The sequence below is a fragment of the Carya illinoinensis genome, chromosome 3 (assembly GCF_018687715.1).
Source record: "Carya illinoinensis cultivar Pawnee chromosome 3, C.illinoinensisPawnee_v1, whole genome shotgun sequence".
Lineage (NCBI taxonomy): Eukaryota > Viridiplantae > Streptophyta > Magnoliopsida > Fagales > Juglandaceae > Carya > Carya illinoinensis.
In genome coordinates this window covers 48,035,640-48,056,513 of record NC_056754.1, presented here as the reverse complement: position 1 = coordinate 48,056,513, position 20,874 = coordinate 48,035,640, and the positions used below count along the sequence as shown (strand labels likewise).

At 34.9% G+C, this 20,874-nt stretch overlaps 3 protein-coding genes across 3 annotated transcripts; all 3 read right to left on the bottom strand.

Annotated features, from left to right (window-relative positions):
* Positions 1-851: 851 nt before the first annotated feature.
* LOC122304891 lies at positions 852-1,505 on the bottom strand. Its single transcript, XM_043117156.1, has one exon. The coding sequence runs from the start codon at positions 1,503-1,505 to the stop codon at positions 852-854; it is 654 nt and encodes a 217-aa protein (XP_042973090.1).
* Positions 1,506-3,614: 2,109 nt separating this feature from the next.
* Positions 3,615-4,655, bottom strand: LOC122304890. Its single transcript, XM_043117155.1, has one exon. The coding sequence runs from the start codon at positions 4,653-4,655 to the stop codon at positions 3,615-3,617; it is 1,041 nt and encodes a 346-aa protein (XP_042973089.1).
* On the bottom strand, positions 4,652-5,908 carry LOC122304889. Its single transcript, XM_043117154.1, has one exon. It carries the CDS (start codon positions 5,906-5,908, stop codon positions 4,652-4,654), a length of 1,257 nt encoding a protein of 418 aa, XP_042973088.1.
* Positions 5,909-20,874: the final 14,966 nt, after the last annotated feature.

The window sequence follows — 20,874 nt, the reverse complement described above, 5'->3', positions numbered from 1 at the left end:
ATATCCTTTACCGTTGTAGCTATTCATACACATGCAAGAACTTGAACAGAGATATGGAAAAGAAAGCGCCACGTGTCTCCGCTGCCGACTCTGACACCCATTTTCGCACACATCTCTATCATAATATAAGGTTTTGCTATACAATCTCCCAACACCTTAACATCTCTCATTTTTTTAATTTTTTAATATTTTTTTAAATTTATTCTTTTTAAATTAATTTAATTATTTTATTCATTATTTATATATTAAATATTTGATAAAAAATAAAATAATAAAAATTAAAAAAAAGGTAAGAGGTTAGAATATTAAGAGGTTGTGTAGATTTTTTCTATAATATAATATTGAGGCTTCCAATTTCTTATAATTCAGTATCAGAGTGAGAGAGATGGATCCAACCAGTAGACCAGTTGGAGAAGGAGACCGGCCACAATGGGGAACTGGCCATGGAGAGCAGTTCGTAAATAAACGAGGAGGGTGTGCATTTTTTTATTTTTATTTTTACTTTTTGGCCAAAAGGAGGGCTGCATTTTCGGTACTTTATTACCCAAAAGAACAGCTTTTAACAGCTCCTGTGGATGATCTTCCATCCAGACTCTCTCTTCCTTTACAAATAAAGCACTTTTTGCAAGATCATGTGCAACACTATTACAAACTCTATTAACATGTAAAACAGACCACTGCTTTCTATTCTTCAAAACAGACTTCACATCCTCTATCAATTGACCATGTCATTCCCAACACTCTTCTGCATTATTAACTGCATTGATCACAGACTTTGCATCTCCCTCCAACTGCACTTTACTGAATTTCAATTCCTCACATAATTTCATTGCCCTCCAAAGAGCATGAATTTATGCTATTACAGGGTTTGAAACATTCAATCTGCAACTGCATAATGAGGCTAAAACATCACCACAACTGTCTCTGATCACCACCCCCATTCCACACTTTCTGTCATCACTTTTTAGAGCTGCATCCCAATTTACTTTCACCGTATCCCCTTCAGGTGGTTTCCAATGTAGAGCTCTACCACATTGAGAATTACTTTGTTTTGATTGTGTCTGCTGTGTCTCCTGTGCCTGCTGGTATTCACTCAAGCAATTTGCAGCTTGACTAAATACATCATTAGGCCCCTTAAATCTATTTTCAAAGACCCAACCATTCATTCTGAACCATATCCTTCTCAACACCACAGCTATTAGTTCCATTTGATCCTGAGTCAACCTCAAAGACCATTCAGACCAAAGTTCAAAAAAATCTCTTTCATTGGCTGACCATTTCTGCACTGGACTCCACTCACACGCCCAAACATCCCCTGATCCACTGCAACTCCACAAAGCATGACAGATTGATTCATCCTCTTTTCTGCATACTGGGCATAAAGCATCTTTTACAACCTTTCTCTTAAACAGATTTTTCTTTGTTGGAAGACAATTTGTAATAGCCTTCCAAACAAAGATCTTTGTAAGCCCTGGTATATTAAACAGCCATAATTTCCTCCACATATCCCCTGCACTTTCTGAAACCTCCCCTTCCTCTCTTCTTTTTTTATTTACTTCAACATGATAAACACTTTTAACATTGTATATACCATTTTTTGAGAAGGCCCAGATCTGCTTATCAGGAAGTTTGGAAAAACTGACAGGTAGATTACAAACAATGGCAGCCTCTTCTTTATCAAATACTTGCTTTATAAGTCACTCATTCCATCCTCCATTCTCACCTGAAAGTAATTCCTCCACCCTGGCCTCAGCATTCAGTATTTGTATAGGAGATTGAATTTTAAAAGTCATAGCCTTTGGAACCCACCTGTCTCCCCATATTTTTATACTTTTACCATTCCCAACTCTCCATACCAACCATTCTTTCAACAAACTCAATGAATCCCACAGACTTCTCCACATAAAAGAAGGTTTAAAACCCAATGTAGCATGTAACAAGTCAGTGTTTCTAAAGTACTTATCTTTCAATAACACTGCAGCCAATGATTGAGGGTTCATCAAAACCCTCCAGCACTGTTTTGCAAGGAGTGCCTTGTTAAAAGCTTCTACCTCCCTGAAACCCAAACCTCCCTCATTTTTTGATAACCCCATCTTCGACCACTTCCTCCACTGAATTTTGTTTTCCTTCTGCTTGAAGCCCCACCAAAATTTTGCTATTTGAGCTGCCAATTCATGACATAACTTCCTTGGTAGTTTGAAAACACTCATATAATATGTAGGGATAGCCCGTATAACTGCCTTTAAGAGAACCTCTTTTCCTGAAGGGGAGAGAAATTGATTTTTCCAGTTACTTAGCTTTTTCCATACTCGATCCTTCACACTATTAAAAGCTTGATATTTGGATCTACCAACCATTATTGGCAATCCAAGATATCTCTTACAATTGTTCTGAATTCTTGCCCCACAATCCCTCATAATATCTCCTTTCACTTTTGCACCAGTTGTAGGACTGAACAAAACAGTTGTTTTATGCTTGTTCAAGCTTTGTCCAGATGCCTTCTCATAGGTATCAAGAATGCCACTAATTGTCTTCCATTCCTTCCAAGTAGCCTTCCCAAAAATCAAGCAATCATCAGCAAACAATAAGTGTGTCAACTTGAAACCCCCTCGAGCCACTGAAACACCTCTTAAATCACCTCTGATTTGAGCTTTTTCAAGCATAGAACTTAGGCCCTCTGCACATAGAAGAAAAAGATAAGGAGACAATGGATCTCCTTGTCTCAAACCTCTAGTGGGAAAAATAAAGTCACCTGGTTTACCATTGACAAGAGTAGCATAAGACACTAATGAGATACACTTCATGATTAGACCTACCCATCTATCTCCAAACCCCAGTCTTTTCATAACAGCCTCCAAATAATCTCATTCCACCTTATCATAAGCCTTTGAAATATCTAATTTAACTGCCATGCTTCCAACTCTACCATTTTGTCTACATTTCATCGAGTGTAACATTTCATAGGCTGCTATAACATTGTCTGATATCAATCTCCCTGAAATAAAGGCACTCTGACATTTGGAAATAATGGCATCCATCACCCTCTTCAGTCTATTAGCAAGAGTCTTTGCAATGATCTTATAAAACACATTGCAAAGACTTATAGGTCTGAAATCATTTACACTTCTTGGCTCATTAACCTTTGGGATTAAAGCAATATAAGTTTGATTTATCGAGTCTTGCAATCTGCCCCCATTTAAAAAGCCTAACACAGCATTGCTTACTTCCTTTCCTACCACATGCCAAAATTTTTGAAAAAAACATGCCCCATACCCATCAGGACCCGGGGCTTTTAATGCCCCCATCATATTTATGGCTTCTTCAACTTCCTTCCTTGTAAAAGTACCTTCCAGAAAATTATTCATATCAGATGACACCCTAGGCTCCAGAGCTTTTACACCTTCATGAATATCTTGAGTAGATGGTTGTGCACTAGTATAAACCATAGAAAAATGGTCTCTAAAAGCTGCTGCAATTTCCTCTTCTTTTTCTCTTAGAATAGATTGACCATCCAATATTGACACAATCTTGTTCCTTCTTCTTCTCTGATTAGCACACTCATGGAAGAACCTGGTGTTTCTGTCTCCCATAGTGTACCAATTCCTCTTTGCACGCTACTTCCATTTCACATCCTCTTGGTCAAGTAACAAGCCCACCTTCTCTTGCAATCTTTTCAACTCCTCCATGTTATTCTGACAAAGATCCCCTTGTATCTCCCTTATTTTCTTTGATACCTGCTCAATTTCCTTTCCTCTTCTTTTATCCTTTCCTTTGAAGCATGATAATAAAGCCTGACTACAACACTGCAGTCTGGTTTGAACTTGTTGTATAGGTTCTGATGCTAAGAGACTCTTCCTCCACCCTTCTTTAACCACTTGCTCACATTCTTCTTGTTGCAACCAACAAGCCTCAAACCTGAACTGAAAGAACCCCCTCCTTCTACCATTCCCTTCATCAATAGTAGAGATTACAATGGGTAAGTGATCTGAACATCTCCCTGTTTGAGCCATCACCTCCACTTCCTTGAAAATGGACTTCCATTCATTATTCACCACAAACCTGTCCAATCTTTCTTTTGTAAATGATTGGTCCGAATGTTCATTAGACCAGGTAAATCCATTTCCCCTATATCCAACATCAATCAGACCACAGTCCTCTAATGCTTCCCTGAACAGGTTTATCTGACTTTCAGCTCTCCTTTTTCCCCCTACTTTCTCATTATGCCATAATATTTCATTAAAGTCTCCCCCCACACACCAGGCACCATCATTTGTAGGTTTTAACTGTCTCAATAGGTCCCATGATAACCTTCTTTTCCCTGATTCAGAATGACCATAGAACCCTGTGAAGCACCAGTCTTTTTCTTGCCTTTCTCCTTTTACTATTACAGTAACATGCCACTTTGAGTAGTTTACAATCTCAGCACCTTTCTCATCTCTCCAAAACAGTACAATACCACCCCTTCTTCCCTCAGAATCAACAGCAAAACTTCCTTCCATCCCTAACCTCCTTTGCAAACCAACAATTTTACATGACCTGATTTTTATTTCACAAACAAAAACCAGAATGGGCTGCTTTTCCTTAACCATAAGACTAAGGTCTTGAACTGTCCGAGGGTTCCCAAGCCCTCGGCAGTTCCAACATAGGATTTTCATGCTTCCAGGTGGTGCTGCTCAGCAGCCACCACCCTTAGTATATTTTCATCACACACTACCTCATCACCCTTCTTAATTCTCTTGCCACCATCAATCTGTTCACTATCATCTTCCATAGCATCATAATTTCTTTTTAGTTGAGAAAAAGAGCTAGTTTGCTTACCTGACTCAGGCCTAGCCCTAGCCCTAGCCCTTCTTTTCCACCTTGATGACCTCTTGCTCTCCACATCCTCATCAGTCAATTGCAGCATTTTATTTTCAATCACTTTAGACTTCTCATCTTGTACATTCACACAAGCATCTAGTCTACTATCTTCCTCTTCATTCACTTTCATCATAGGTTGAAATAGGTCCTCCTGTACCTTCAACATTGAATTTACATCAATCACCTCTTGTTCTACTAACTCATCCTCCTCCCTTCCCTGCTGAGATTCCCCTTCCTTCTCCATTTCCTCATACTCCTGCCTTGAATTATCCTTCTCCTTTTCTTTTTTCTTTTTTATCTTTTCCTCTTCCCCTTTAGTAGTTACTTTTCTATTTATAGGTCGTGCCCTAAGCCACACTCCATATTGACCAGCATTTTCATCACTACCCTTGCACCCCTCCTTTTCATGCACAATTCTTCCACAATTAAAACAAAGCCTAGGTAGCTTCTCATATTGAAAAGGCACCCAGCTTCTCCTACCATCCACTAGAATTGTCCTTCCTCGAGCTATAGGTTTTTTAAGATCACACTCCACCTTAACTCTTAAGCATCTCCCCCAAGCCGAGCCATCTTCCTGCACATCCACCTCCACAACCTTCCCTATCGATTTTCCTATCTCCTCTACCATCCTTTTTGTCATATAATTCAAAGGTAAATTTAACATTTGCACCCATAGGCAAGCATGATCAAAGTCAAACAGATTAGGTTGCACTTTACCTTCAAATTCTTTTAGAACAAATAGATGATTATCAAACAGCCAAGGACAACCATCAAGAACTCTCACCTTGTCTTTCCGAGTTACAAATGTTATAACATAGCAGTTACTTCCAATCTCCTGGAATTCCACTGGTTTTCCTACCTTCCAGATTCTCTCCATCATAGATCTGATAACTTCCTTCCCAATCCGACGCATTGAAATCACCTTCCCAACCAGACTTCGTTCACTCTTCAGATTCAATATACTCGAATCAGAATGCTGTATTTCAATCGGTTCATCCTCCTCATCATTCAGCTTCAATCTCCTCCATACTTTCTCCATGTCTTCCATCGCACTCCTCTGCTTACACTCGCAAACAGAGATCAACACTCCTTCCTCAATCGAGGAAGAATACTAACTGCTCCTCCTCAGTCGCTTTCTAAAAGAAGAAAGCAGTTGAGAGAAAGGCCTCGTTCATTTTTTACCTTGTGTTTCCTGTTTTGCAAAGAAATTCGCTTATATTAACTTCTCTAAAGATACGTTGAAATCGAACATTTATACCACGAATAAGTTCCTTGACTTTCTCCCAAAAATCACCTAGTTACTAATACTTGCACACCCCCGAAGCTAACCAGCCACGATAGGGCATTGGTCTTCAAGAGCAGTCTGTAAGTGTGTAAAGTTTATTATTTAAAATTTATGTGTAGACTAAAATTTCTCATTGAGACAAAGGAATACAATGATCCAACTATTTATTTTACTTTAATCACCAGGATTTAAAATAGTTTCAGCAGTCTCATATTGGAGGGACAAAAGATCAATTAAAGCTTTTGTGTTAGTTAAAACACAAAGAATGGATTAACAGAACTTCAATACCAATTTTAAAATAGCCTCAACTTCTACATATTCCAAAGTATGTCATGAGAATTGGGCATATCAATCGGACAGAATTTATTTTCAGATTATGAAAAACTGAAGCATGATTGAACTAATGTCCTAAAAGGCAATTATCCCAGGATATATCTAAGATAAACTTGCATTAAATCGCTTTCATAAAGTTGTAACATAGTCTGCAATCAGTTTAATATCTTGGGAGTTAGGTTACATGGAAAGTATTGATATAACAGTTCTTGTTTGGCAAGAAGTATTGAAAACAACACAAAGCACAGGAGATTGTAATCCTGGAATGGTATCAAATAGTCACGCACATACGTAAGTCCAACATGTCAATAAGATGCTAAACTTGTAGTGTTCTTGTTTCATGGAGTTGTTGCATTCTACCCAAAAACATACAGTAAGAGCTGCAAAGGCTCAAATAAAATTTATGCAAGACTTCTTTCTTTAAGACATGGTAAGCATTTACTTGATTAAAATATTCTATTGACCTGAAAAGATCCATAAAACTCTAGCATACATAAAAAGTACAATTTCAAAGGATTTCCACACAATAATTTTCAAAACATCGACAATATCAGGACACAGTCAAACCAAATTATTATTATTTTTTATTGATACCGGGTGTCTAGAAACAATGTCTAGACTAATCCTGGGGTGACAGTCAAATCAAATTATAAAGAAACGTCATATCTAATAGACCATATATTTTTTTTATATTAACCTAATATACAATTAAAAGTAACGAATTCAGGAAGAATATAATATCTTAATCCGCTTTAATACTCATATCAACAAATATAAAATATTGGTAACACAAATGCAATGTCCCTTCGTCTTCAAAATGAATTTTGAAGCCACAAAATGGCCATATAACTACTAACCACGGCATGAATGCCAAACAACATCATGTAGAATTATGAGTTCTATAAGGTGATATTACTTCCTGTCTGCCTATCAGCATTCATTCAGTAATTCAGCTTGGGAGGGCACGAAAGTGCTGTAGACTATCTACGCTCGCAATTATCATCTATATACAATACATCACGGGCCAGAATCTTTGGAAAGATATAAGATTTAGATTAGAGAATATAGATGATACCGCTGATCAATAGAATATCGTCAACGCCCTTTTGATTTTAGCTCCTCTGCTTTCTCAACGAACCCCGGTACATGCTTCAAGCTTTGCCACACACAAAAACGATCAACTAAATAAATGACAGAGTCATTCACGTATCCAAATCCGACCAACTGAAGCAGTAATTACTACTCATTATCATCCATTATTTCACTCTGAATGAAACTATTAAATATTTTAACATGAACTTAATAATTAGATTTTCGATTTTTTATGATCCACAATAATAAAACAATAATAAATAAATACGTATCTTTTTCTATTTGTTTGATAGAGAATCTGACCCGACTTATGAGAGAAGGATCAACCTAACAACTTTACTTTCAAGTGTCTTCCGATGGTTAGAGGCACAATAATGTTATAGGTGAGAACCCTTTAATCCATCAGTGCTATTTATATATTTCTGGCAATCATGAAATCTAGAGACTTTGTGTCCCACTATGATTGGATATAGAGGTATTCTAATCCCACTATAACTTAATAAATTAAGTGATAAGATTGAACTAATATAAACCTATTAGATATGAGTGTGTGGGACATAGAGTTTAAATAAAACTCGTACATTTTCCCACTTGGCCCATACGCCTATAAAATAACATTTTCCGTTCATGGGTTTATTATAGGAAATTAACCATATTGCGCAAATTCATTTCCAAAAAACTTTTTTAGTTCAAAATACATTACATGAATTTCGTAATATCAATGTCAAATCAATTACCAATGCGAGTCATAGCGGTCCTCTGTTATATATAACGAATAAATTTCCTTCTATGTACCACAACACCAGTAACCAATTTAACACGATCTTTAATTGAGACAATTAAGGCTAATACCTTGATGCCTTGGGTTTCAGTTCATGTCTATTGTAGACACTATCTTGTCGTCATTCATCCATACCATTTAATGTACATAAAAAGTGGAAAGACAAGAGAATAGAAACAACCATAATAGATATCTTTCAATGTCCAGTAACAAAATACTCAGCATATCAATGATCTATATAACATGTTCACATTATGGGTATAAGCATTTGAACCTATCTTTTCAACATGTTTTTTTTTTTTTTTAATTATAATCATTAACACACTATTGATATGGACATCTTTGTTTCTGTACTTTCTCCTTAACACTTGAGTATTTAAGATTTTATTAAATACTTATCATTCGGAGAAAAATACTCTGAGGAATTCTTGCCATATATTCTTAGTGACTTGGCTATAAGTCAACAATTCTAAGTTTTAAGATAAATTTCCTTAATCAGATACTATAAATTGTGGCCTCAAAACATACCACAAACTCAGTCCCTATTATACATGAAGTAGTAAAAGATTTGCCTCATACTTTTCCATAAATAACTCTACTAGATAGCAAAATATATAATCATAACTGTATTTTCCATCATTAGATTAATCCCATAAAATGGGGTTTGAATATCTAGTTACCTTAAGAATATCAGTTTTTCTTAAGACAATAATATAATCTTTAATTTCTTGCAAATAACATTATACTCTTTCATAGCTTTTTGGGTCAAGTATCCTTGGGTTACTTTAGCAACAACCAAGGATGTTAACGATAAACCGATGTTCAGCTGTACAACGATAAACCAATGTTCAGCTGTATACAAATTTGTACAACCACCAAGTTCTTTATAACCATCTTATACAAATTTCTTTAACGACCTAATCAATTCAAGAATATTGTAAATATTGAGCATGTCACATTTATTTTTAAAGTATCCATTTATCAATAATTTTTCATGCAAAATCTTTCCAAACTTTATGCAATTATACTGAGATAATCCTAACAGTCATCGTCTTGGTATTAAATCCAGTCTCATTTACGAATGATGTCTCATTCATAAATTTTATATAGAGACGTAACTTTAATGTCATACTACTAACGATGACTCATATTTGCCAAAAAGTCATATACATGCATGACTAAAATGCAAATATACTCCCATTGACTTACGGGTATATACATTAATAATAAATATTTTTCTTAATCTCAAAACAATATTGGTATTATCAGATTTCAAATACCAATTTTTAAAAAACTGTTACCACTTTTAGGTAATCCTTTTATTCGTTTCTTGTAGACTTCAGACTTTTATTCTACAATTATTTCACATTCATTTGATGTAACTCTAGATCATAATGAGTTACTCATGTCATAGTAATTCTCAATAAGTTCTTTCAAATTTAATAAAAAAATTCTCTAATCAATGCTTATTTATGAGTGAAATCTTTAATTACAAATCTAACTTTATATCGTTCAACATTGTCCTTGAAGTCAAGATTTTGTCTCCAAAACCTATCCAAACCCATTTTCATTTGACTTTTCATACATTTAAGACAATTTAGATAAAATTGCAGACTTTACATTTATACATGGATTTCAATCACTCTTTTATGCATCAATCTTTAATAGAATCACTTATTTCTATAATTTGTGAAAACATATATAAACTTTTATTTATTTCTATATCACATTCAAATTTTGAAGATACACATTACACCACATAATTTAACCAAATAGCAAATCAAGAAGATTGCATGAAGTTACTTGTTCTGATGTCTCTATGGCCAATTCTTCAGTGGCTCTGATGAGGTGAATGATCATTTGCTTGTTGTTCAATTTTATCATTAAAATAATCATAAAAGAAAATTACAAAAATTTTGAAAAGTACGAGAATACACTTCACATTAATCATATTTCTATTTTCCATACTCCCAGTGATTTTGCCAACCATAAGAAATTTGATATTTCAATTTTCTCAAAATTCAAACCATAAGTAAAAACAATACAGCATAGATCATTTGAATTTCCTTAAGTAATCAATGATAATAATGTATCTAATAACTATTATAAGATTCAACAATATTTTATTTGGGTTATAAACCATTACTTTAATGTGACTACCCATGAATGAATATGCCTTAAAACAAATCATAACTAAAAATAAATCATTAAGGCTAAAAACACAATATAAGTTCTAAACCATTATAGCCCAACTTTTAATATTTTTCATGACCCTATTTCAATCCAATTCAATGATTTTCATATTTCTATCTAACTGCAATTTCTCCCCATGAGAAGTACTACAAGAATTACTAATGGCTTGATACATTCATATCATGAAAATCATCTATACAAGTAATAAAATACGTACTTATATCAAATATTATAGGAAAAAATATTTACATGAGTCTATATTCATTATCTTAAGAAAATCTCCATTTCTTGTGGCATCTTTGATTTATTTTCCTTTTATACAAATCAACACACATCTTGAGATTAGAAAACCTAAATGCAGAAAATATTTTATTTACTAATTTCTTTAACTTTTCTTGAAGATATTCTCCAAACTTTTATGCCACAAATTATATTTCAAATTTTATGCCATAAATTGTAAAAGTTTTTCAAAAAACAATTTTCTTTTTGTTTCCAGTACATATCTCATGAGTGATAAAAAAAAAACTTTTAATAAAAAAAAACATTATTATGAAGGCATGACAAATAAAACTTTATTGGAAAAAAAATGGAACCAACATAAGTGATATATTGAAACAAATTGAAATTTGAACATTTGTACTCGAGTTTAATCTAAAATAATGCATAAACATGTATAAGATCTGATTCAAAACTTATTTGGTTTACCATTCCCTTTGAATCATGTCTTATACTTAGGGCACATAAACCTTCATGTGTCACTATTTCTTTCAAATTTCAATTGACATAATTCTTATATTTTCATTACATTCATTTCATTCCTTTTCCAAAAGATATAAATTAGCAAAATGAATTTATATCTAACTAACAACCATGTTACTAACTTGTTTATATCTCATTATTTTAATGAAATAATAATGCCTTTAAAGTAATCAATTATGTACAAAAAATTCATACAGTTTAATATATAAGTAATTAAATATTGTACTTTTCTGACCTTTATCACTATTCTCAATGATAATTAATGTTTAAACATAAAAAAATCTTAGTGTAAATTTGATATGCTCATGTTTCTCTATATTAGAGTTCATTTTATACATGAAACTTGTAATGATATTCATATACTTACTGCAAGAAAAGTATTTTAATCACTTTAATGCTTTGAATTCGACACTCATAAACAATAACAAAATTTAAACCATTATGGATGAACTAATAATGTAATCGAAATCCCTCATTTTAGAAGTGGATCCCAGCGCACAAAATGCTCATTTCAGTTTTAAGTTCAGAATTTAAACCATGCATTATTAAGAAATTAAACTATTATAAATGAACTAATAGTGTCATCGAGGTTCCTCTTTTGGGAATGAACACCAACACACAAAGTGTTCTCTCCAATTTTAAATTCTGTGGATGAACTAGCTGTATCATCAGAATTCTCATTTGAGAGTAAACTCTAACACACAAAATATTCCCTCCAATATTAAATTCTGTGGATGAACTAGTTGTATCATCAAAATTCTCCTTTGGGAGTAAACTCTGACATACAAAGTGTTCCTTCCAACCTTTCTTTAATGGATGAACTAGTAATGTCATTAAAACCATACTTTGAGAGTAGATCTTAATACACAAAATTGTTTACTCCAACCTTAATTTGATAAATGAACTAGTAGTGTCATCAAGACTCTTCTTTAAGAGTAGATCTTGACACACAAAATTATTCACTCTATCATATTCACCTTATGATGGAATTTAATGATTTTTCACCAAAATTTAAGAAAGTCTTGTACCTTTGGGTTACCAATCTTTTCTTTAATTTTAATGTGAATCATTTGCTCCATATTGGATAATATATATATATATATATATATGGCATGATAATAAGAACCAAAATAAAAAATTCATACATGTATATAATAATAACATGTACGTAAGATTTAATGCATGTAAATAATAACATGCATATGAGATTTAATACATGTATTTAACAATAATAACATGCATATAAATTTAATAATTTTCATACATGTAGATAACAATAATAACATGTATATCGGATTTAATAAAATTTTCATACATGTACATAATAACATGTATTTAATAAAATTTTCATACATGTAGATAACAATAATAACATGTATATAACAATAATTTAAATAAGAACCATAAAATTAAACAATTCGTACATGTATCTAACAGTGAGATCATGCACATAAAAGAAAATAAAATTTCACTTTTTTTTATTTATTATTATTATCATTATTTTTCTTAATTTAATTAATTAATTTATTTAATAATAGTAAATAATACTATTTTAATTTGATCGGTCTGGATCTGAACCAGACCGGTTCATCAAACCGGGCTGAGACCTAGTTTATTTAAATGGACAACTAACTTGGATTGGGCCTACTGTTAAGGCTCGTTTAACTCTTTTATTGGGCTGGCCCCATTGGCCCGTTTACTTTTCTCTTTACTCCTTATTGGGCCCTAGCCCCGGCCAGATCCATATGTTTGAAAACATAATCTAATATCATCTTCAACCTTCAGTAGCCGCCACACTATAAGCTTTAGCCGCAACTTTCAGCTGTAGCTACAGGCGTCGCGGGCAAGGAGAGGCTGGCAAGGTTTTTCGTTCACCTCTTGCCGTCGACCCCAGGTCATGTTCTTTTTTTTTTTTTCTTTTTTCTCTTTTTTTTTTTTTTGTTTTTTTTTTAACATGGAACCATTGGGGCAGAGGGCTGCCGTACAGGGACGCCAGCGAGGAGTTCCACTCCTTCTCCCAACGCCGACCTTCCCCTTTAGCCGATGGGAACCTTGAAACGGGTAGGGGTAACGCCTAATCGGGACTTCAAAGCCCCTCTATACGGCTCCTTAAAACACCTCCTTTCCTGCCGCTTGTTGAGACACCGCCCACCACACACAGTCCTCTGCCCCACACCCAATGGCTGCATAGTACACGGGCTATGTAACCACATAGTGGTGGCTCACATGGTTTTCACCATAACCATTAACTTCCTTTGTTTCTTTGAAAAAAACATCCCTCAACTTTCTCTTCCTCACATTGCAATACAGTGTAAAAGGAAAAGAAAATTTACAACAACTTCACAATGGAGGAAAAATAACACAAGTAAATGCACAACAGGAGAGAAATTAGTATGCTTAAAACCAAAATGCATTATTGAGTATCGATGCATCTTTCTTTAAAACACAGAATTGATGTTTAAAGTATCGCCATAATTTTATGTGTCAGATCAAAAGCATAGTATATTCTATCTACCAGTATGATAAAATTACGTATGCATGCAAACATATATTCACGGTATATTTTATCGAAATCATAAAAATCTATAACCTAACTCTGATACCACATATTAAATATTTTAACATGAACTTAATAATTAGATCTTCTATTTTCTATGATCCACAATAATAAAACAATAATAAATAAATACGTATTTTTCTCTATCTGTTTGATAGAGAATCTAACCTGACTTATGAGAGAAGGATTACTCTAATAACTTTACCTTCAAGTGTCTCCAGATGGCTAGAGGCACAATAATGTTATAGGTGAGAACCCTTTAACCCTTCAGTGCTATTTATAGATTTCCGGCCATCATGAAATCTAGAGACTTTGTATCCCACTATGATTGGATATAGAGGTATTCTAGTCCCACTATAACTCAATAAATTAAGTGATAAGATTGAGCTAATCTAAACCCATTAATATGGGTGTACGTGTGGGACATAGAGTTTAAATAAAACTCTTACAGAAACATCCAAAATATTATATATTCAACATTTAACAGGTATAGAGCAACATTATTTGAATTCAATATTCAAAGACAAAATAGAGAGTAGAGGACAAAATATTAGGAAACAACCTCAGAAAAATTGCCCCCACCAATGCCACCTCTTCCAACAACGTTTATATGCCCTCCGTCGAATACACCAGAGGAGTCAGGCCATGTTCAACAATCAAGCCAGGTTAGAAACTTTGCATGTAATTTTTTTGGGGCATGTTGTTACCCGCTCTAACACCATGCTTGATTATAGCCCTCACCAATGCCACCTCTTCCAACATTGTTCATTTGCCCTTTGTCAACTAATGCGGAAGAGTCGCTTCATGTTCAACAACCTAGCCAGGTAACTGCATTCTAACCTTTTATTTCTTTTTCTCTTACGTGCATTGTTACCCATATGAATACGCCATAATTGATTACGGCCTCCACCAATGCCACGACCTCCATCGAGTGTTGGAGAGGATTTGAGAAGTTTTGAAAATTCTGCAACTACTCCATCGAGTAATGCGACATCAATGTTGGAGGTACATCTCCTTTAAATGAAGAGAATGAAGAAGCCGATGAGATTAATTTGAAAAATTTTGAAAATGAATGAGTTGAGGAGGAGCCTAAACCTAGTATGGAGTTTGCCACCAATCATGAGCTTATGGCCTACCATAAGTGATATGCCAAGCAACAAGGTTTTGGTGTTATAACACAATGGACGAAGAAAGAGGCAAAGGGAGGGTGAGATATTTGACGATTGGGTGTGCGCAAGGTGGCAAGTACCAACCTAGCCATAGTAATATCTTGAGGCCGTGACCAACTATTAAAATGGATTGTAAGGCAAGGATAAATACTCACTTGGTGAAGGGTACTTGGGAGGTGACTAGTGTTGAGATTGCTCATAATCATAGCACTGTCAGCCTACAAAAATCTAGATTTTTTAGATCGCACAAGTGTTTAGACGAATATAGTCAGAGGATGCTTGATTTGAACGACAGAGTGGGTATTTGAATGAATAAGAATTTTGGGGCACTTGCTGTTGAGAATCTTGATTTTCAAGAAAAAGACTGTTGAAATTTTATTGACAAAGCCAGAAAATTAAGGTTGGGTAAAGGAGGTGGCGAAGTGCTTATTGAGTACTTCAAGAGGATGAGGTTGCAAAATGATGGTTTTGTTTATATGAGTGATGTGGATGAGGAGTTGAGACCAAGAAATGTGTTTTGGGTTGACGCACGTAGTCGAGCAGCTAATGAGTATTTCAGAGATGTTATCACCTTCGATACAACATATCTAAGAAATAGATACAATATGCCGTTTGCTCCATTTGTTGGTGTAAATTATCATGGGCAGTCTATACTGTTAGGGGCTGGGTTGCTTTCAAGCGAGGACACAAGTACTTTTGTGTGGTTGTTTCGAGTATGGTTAGCTATCATAACAGACCAAGATTGAGCAATGAAGACTGCTATGCTCTGGTATTCCCAGACACTTACCATAGATATTGTTTATGGCATATAATGCGAAATTTGCCCAAGAAATTGGGATCGCACGCTGCTTTCAATGCAAGGTTGAAGACTTCAATCCAAAGTACCCTATATGATTCACAGACATGCGCAGAATTTGAAATGAAGTGGGGGCATCTTAGAAGTATGAACTTTGTGATAATGTATGGCTGCAAGGGTTGTACAATGAGAGGTCGTTCTAGGTACCGGCGTACCTTAAGGGAGTATTTTGGGCTGGCATGAGCACAACTCAAAGGTATGAAAGTATGAATGCTTTCTTCGATGGGTTTGTGCATTCTGGTACTACGTTGAAAGAATTTGTCGATTAATTTGACAATGCACTCAGGAAGAAGGTGGAGCTCGAGACGACAGCTGATTTCAATTCCTCCAACCAAACCATCCCATGTTCATCTGCATTTTGCATTGAGAAGCAATTTTAAGCGGTGTATACGAGTGCAAAATTTAAAGAGATCCAAAGAGAGGTGTAGGGAATGATTTTATGTAACTGCATACTTATCAGCAAGGAGGGTTGCGTTTCTACTATGATGTTTTGGATGAAATTACCACTAATGATGACCATGTCAAGAGCGTCAAGTACACAGTTTACTTTAACGAGGAGGAGGTTGATGTGAAATGCACATGTGCATTATTTGAGATGAGGGGGATCTTTTGTAGGCATACATTGAGCATTTGCTAAATGAATAAGATTCATGCGTTGCCGGATAAGTACATCTTGGATCGATGGAGGAAGGACTTAAAGAGGAGATATACGGTAGTAAAAAGTAGCTACGATGACTATGGCAGAATGCGGACGCACGGAGGTATGAGTTTGTGATTAAACGATGTCTAAAATTAGCTACCCATGTTTGCACAAGTGATGACCATGTTGCTGCATTCATGAGCCACCAAGATGAATTTAAGAATAAATTTAAAGAATTAACACTTAGTCCGGTTCAAGCAAAGTAAAAATGACTATGGTCACGGACAAGAATAAGAAAATCTTAAACCCGCATGTTGTTTGAGAGAAAGGGAGGCCACCAACGAAAAGGAAGGTTCCGCCTGTGGAGAAGACTGCAAGAAAGCGAAAGAAGCAATCGATAATAAATTTTATATAATGTTAATTATATATCTCCTTCTGACTGCATGTATATTTGTTTCTAACGGATGTGGATTTTTTTATTTGAAATCAATTTAGACTTCCAGCAAAATATCTGATGATGCATAAGAGGGTGGTGAGGTATCAGAAGCTCCAAAAACTGATTAGGTAATACATTTTTCTATGCATTAGTTCTATTTTGCTTTTATTCGATTTAAATTTTTTTTTTCTAATCGGTTTGTATTTCTTTATTTTCAATTTTTTTAGGTACTCAGTGCAACCAACGATGATTTTGTTGTTCTAACACAGTGCAGTACTTTCACACACCCAACACCATCGGACAATGAGGAGAAGTGAGGTTTTTGTTACAAGCAAGTATTTGATGCGGGGGGGTTTCGTGATGTATTTTGGTGGTTGTGATGTAATTGATGTATTTTAATTTTTGTGATGTATTTTGACATATTTTGGGGGTTGTGATGTATTTTGATTTTTTTTTGGAGGTTGTGATGTATTTTAATGAATTTTGGACAATGTGATGTATGTTGACATTTATTTTGGATGTTACTACTTTCTAATGCAAGGAAAAATTTCTATCCTAATACTAGTGGTATTAATCTGATTTGAAAATGTGTTTATATTTATGGGCATGGTGTAGCTACTCATATATGATTTACTCATTTGTTATATCAGGTTGTAATTTATTTGGTTATTTGGTTCAAATCAGGTGATTTATAGTAATGTTCTAAATCAGGTGAATATCTCACCATATTCAACATCCAAGAACTATCCATTTTACATACCAAAAGTTTACAACTAATAAATTCAAAATACATTGGATCATGTTCAACATTTGGGATTGATCTATCTTACATACCAAAAGTTTACAATTAATAAATTCAAAATACATTGGGTCATGTTCAACATCTAGGATAGATCTATCTTACAAGCCAAAAGTTTACAATCCAGTAACACTTGAGATCTCCCTTCACAAAAAAAAAAAAAAAAAAAAATACACTAATATATTTTAATCCGAACCATCCATTTACAATTAACTTAGACCAAAATACATTTATGGTCCAAGCTAACCAAAAATTATTACAATCGGTATCACCCAATACATACATAAAGATATGCGTGCACATCTATTCTGTACGACCTGCTTCACAATTTTCTCATCTTGCTTGTCAAGAACATTCTCTCTCTCAACTAGTTTATCTTCATTTTCCTGAACTTTATACTCACGCAACCATACATCGTCCTCCCGTTTTCAAACTACATTTTCTTTTGTGCAAATTTTCTCCTCTACCAGTTGAAATATATCTGCCCATATGAAGAATTGACACTTTACTTCTCCCTGTAGTAGAAAATGTCAAATTGACAAATGTAAAATATGATATGTTAAAAAGCAATACAAAAATAAGACAAAAAAGTATAGCCTTTTACCGTGTTGTACTTGTACTTCAGACATGCGTAAAATTTTCTTCCAGGATTTTTGTTAGTTTGGAATGTCTTTAATGGGGCTTTCAAGCCACACCAACAAGTTGGTGATTCCAAAAAATCATCAACTATACATGATGATGCGCTTGATGTCATAGATGATCTATATCAAACTAGTGCACAAAAATGTTAACCATGTTCATGAAAGTAAGTAGAATGACCATAATGTGATGTTCAACAAGTTGTTTAAATGTGATATTAAAAGAAACTCCGACCAAACAACTAAATAACGGTATTGATACTATTATACATGAGAGACACTCATAAATATTATATCAAAGAGTAGCAGTTGGAGCTGGTCTGGTGAACATCCATGCATAATTTAGAATTTTTTAATCACAAAAAATTATACAATATTTGTTGGTAATGCATTCAAGGCTGTTGTACTTCTCGATCAAAAAATATAAAGATAAGCTCTGGTTACATACATTTTTGGATTACATACATGTACAGAAAGTTGTTTATAAAATATTTTTGGATGATACATACATGTACGATTAACATGTACATATATCTCCTATGGCGATGCCAATTGTTTTATTAAGTAAACTCATGGTTACTTATTATAAATAGATTAATAAGTACATATAGAGACTGACATTGTTAGTGCCTTTCTGGAGGTTATGCATTATGATGTGGTATGTATATGCACTTTTGAGTTGGATTGATCGAGTATTGACATGATATGACCTGATATTTCCTCCAGAAATAAAATATTGAACACTCCCATCTATTGGAATCCTTTACATATTATTTATTTATTTTGGTCTATCAGCAATAGATTAATTAAATTAGGAATAAAAGAGGAGGCGATGAGGGATCTCAAATGAAAACGCCAACAAAATGCATAAAAAATAAAACTTAGCAAACGAGCCGTGTTAAAAATTGATCAAACCTAGAGGAAGAAAAGATTCTATTAATGGAGTAAGGAGGAGAATAGAGGAAGGACTTTCTGAATAGACTTGGAGATGATGAATAAAGGAATATCTTTAGACAAGTTAAAACTAGCCATCTCACCTGACCATCCCACTCTTCCCTCATCTATCTGTTGTGTCTCTAACCTGTCCGAAAATCACACAAAACAATTTTAAAGTGGTTCAGCAAATTGCCTACGTCCACTGGAGCCTCTTTGATAGAATTTGTACAAGATTTACAAAAATTTTCAAATTCTCAATTCTCTCCCTCACGTCCATCTTTCTTTCTCTTCTTCCACTGCCCTTGATCTCTCACCGCAGTGAGGATGAATTTTTCTGCACACTTAAGCTCTCCTATTTATAGGAGAGCAAACCTCTACGATGGCCTGCATCTTCTGACTTGGGAGAGGGTGGGTGGCCTAACAATGGTAGGTGGTGGTGGGTGGTCATGGGGTTGGTGCCTGCAAACCCAAACCCATTTCACACTTGGGGGGTTTATTCAACAATCACCCCCTCCACCCAAGTGTGCCATACCAGGGTGCTTACAAACTGATTCATTCTTCAAATGAATGCACCCCATTTTTTCACATGAGAGACTTCTGCTATCGAATACACTCCAATGCATCTGCAGGTACGTCTTCAAATGGATGTCCAAATGTTTCTCCAAATGCATCTTCAAATGCATTAGCATCGTCTACATCCACGGAGCTTGCAAGGGATTTTCTTCAGAGGAGATTTACAAGTGCTTCACTGCACAATCTCAACTCTCTAGGATTCTTCTTTCACTCGAGTCCATGAGTCCGCACTTATGTACACCTTGAGCAAATTGAGCTTCACTCGAGCTACAACCGAGCGAACAATCTACCTGGTGCCTTTACAGCTTTCAAACCAGGCTCCATAATCCTACAATCACACCAATCTCTAACTTGGAGACTGATTCTCAACATGCTAACCTCTATCTCTAGCATGATCCCTTATCATCTATACAATTTTACAGCTCATGTCTTCATCTTAGAAGACCAACTAAAGTGATGAATAACTTTAGTTCATCATGTACAGTGCCCTTAATCAACACATACATACAGGGCAACACATCTCCTACTGCACTAGGAATCAATGGTCTCGCACGGACCTTGACACATATAAGAGAACCTGTTGCTGAGGTCTCCATCTCTGACTTGACTGACTCATCATCCTGCTACTGTCTTCAGTCGCATGTGCCCATCTTGTGTGCAGTCTCCGACTTGCATAATCTTCCTTCTTGCAAGATTTTTCTTCATACTGTAGTTCACTACCTTCATTCAGCAGGATATAGTTTAAGGTAGTAACCACCATGGAGGTCTGATCGTCTTGGCAGTTATGTGATCATCAACTTTAGGTGTAGATATCCCTGGAACATCTGACTTTTTGTTCCCATCTTTCACACTTGTACTTCATGTCGTGGTCTAGGGAGATTTCTTTAGAAAAGTAAAACTGGGTTTCTTTTACTTTCTCATCTAATTCACATGACCATTATCACGAGCCAAGACCAATGAATCATTC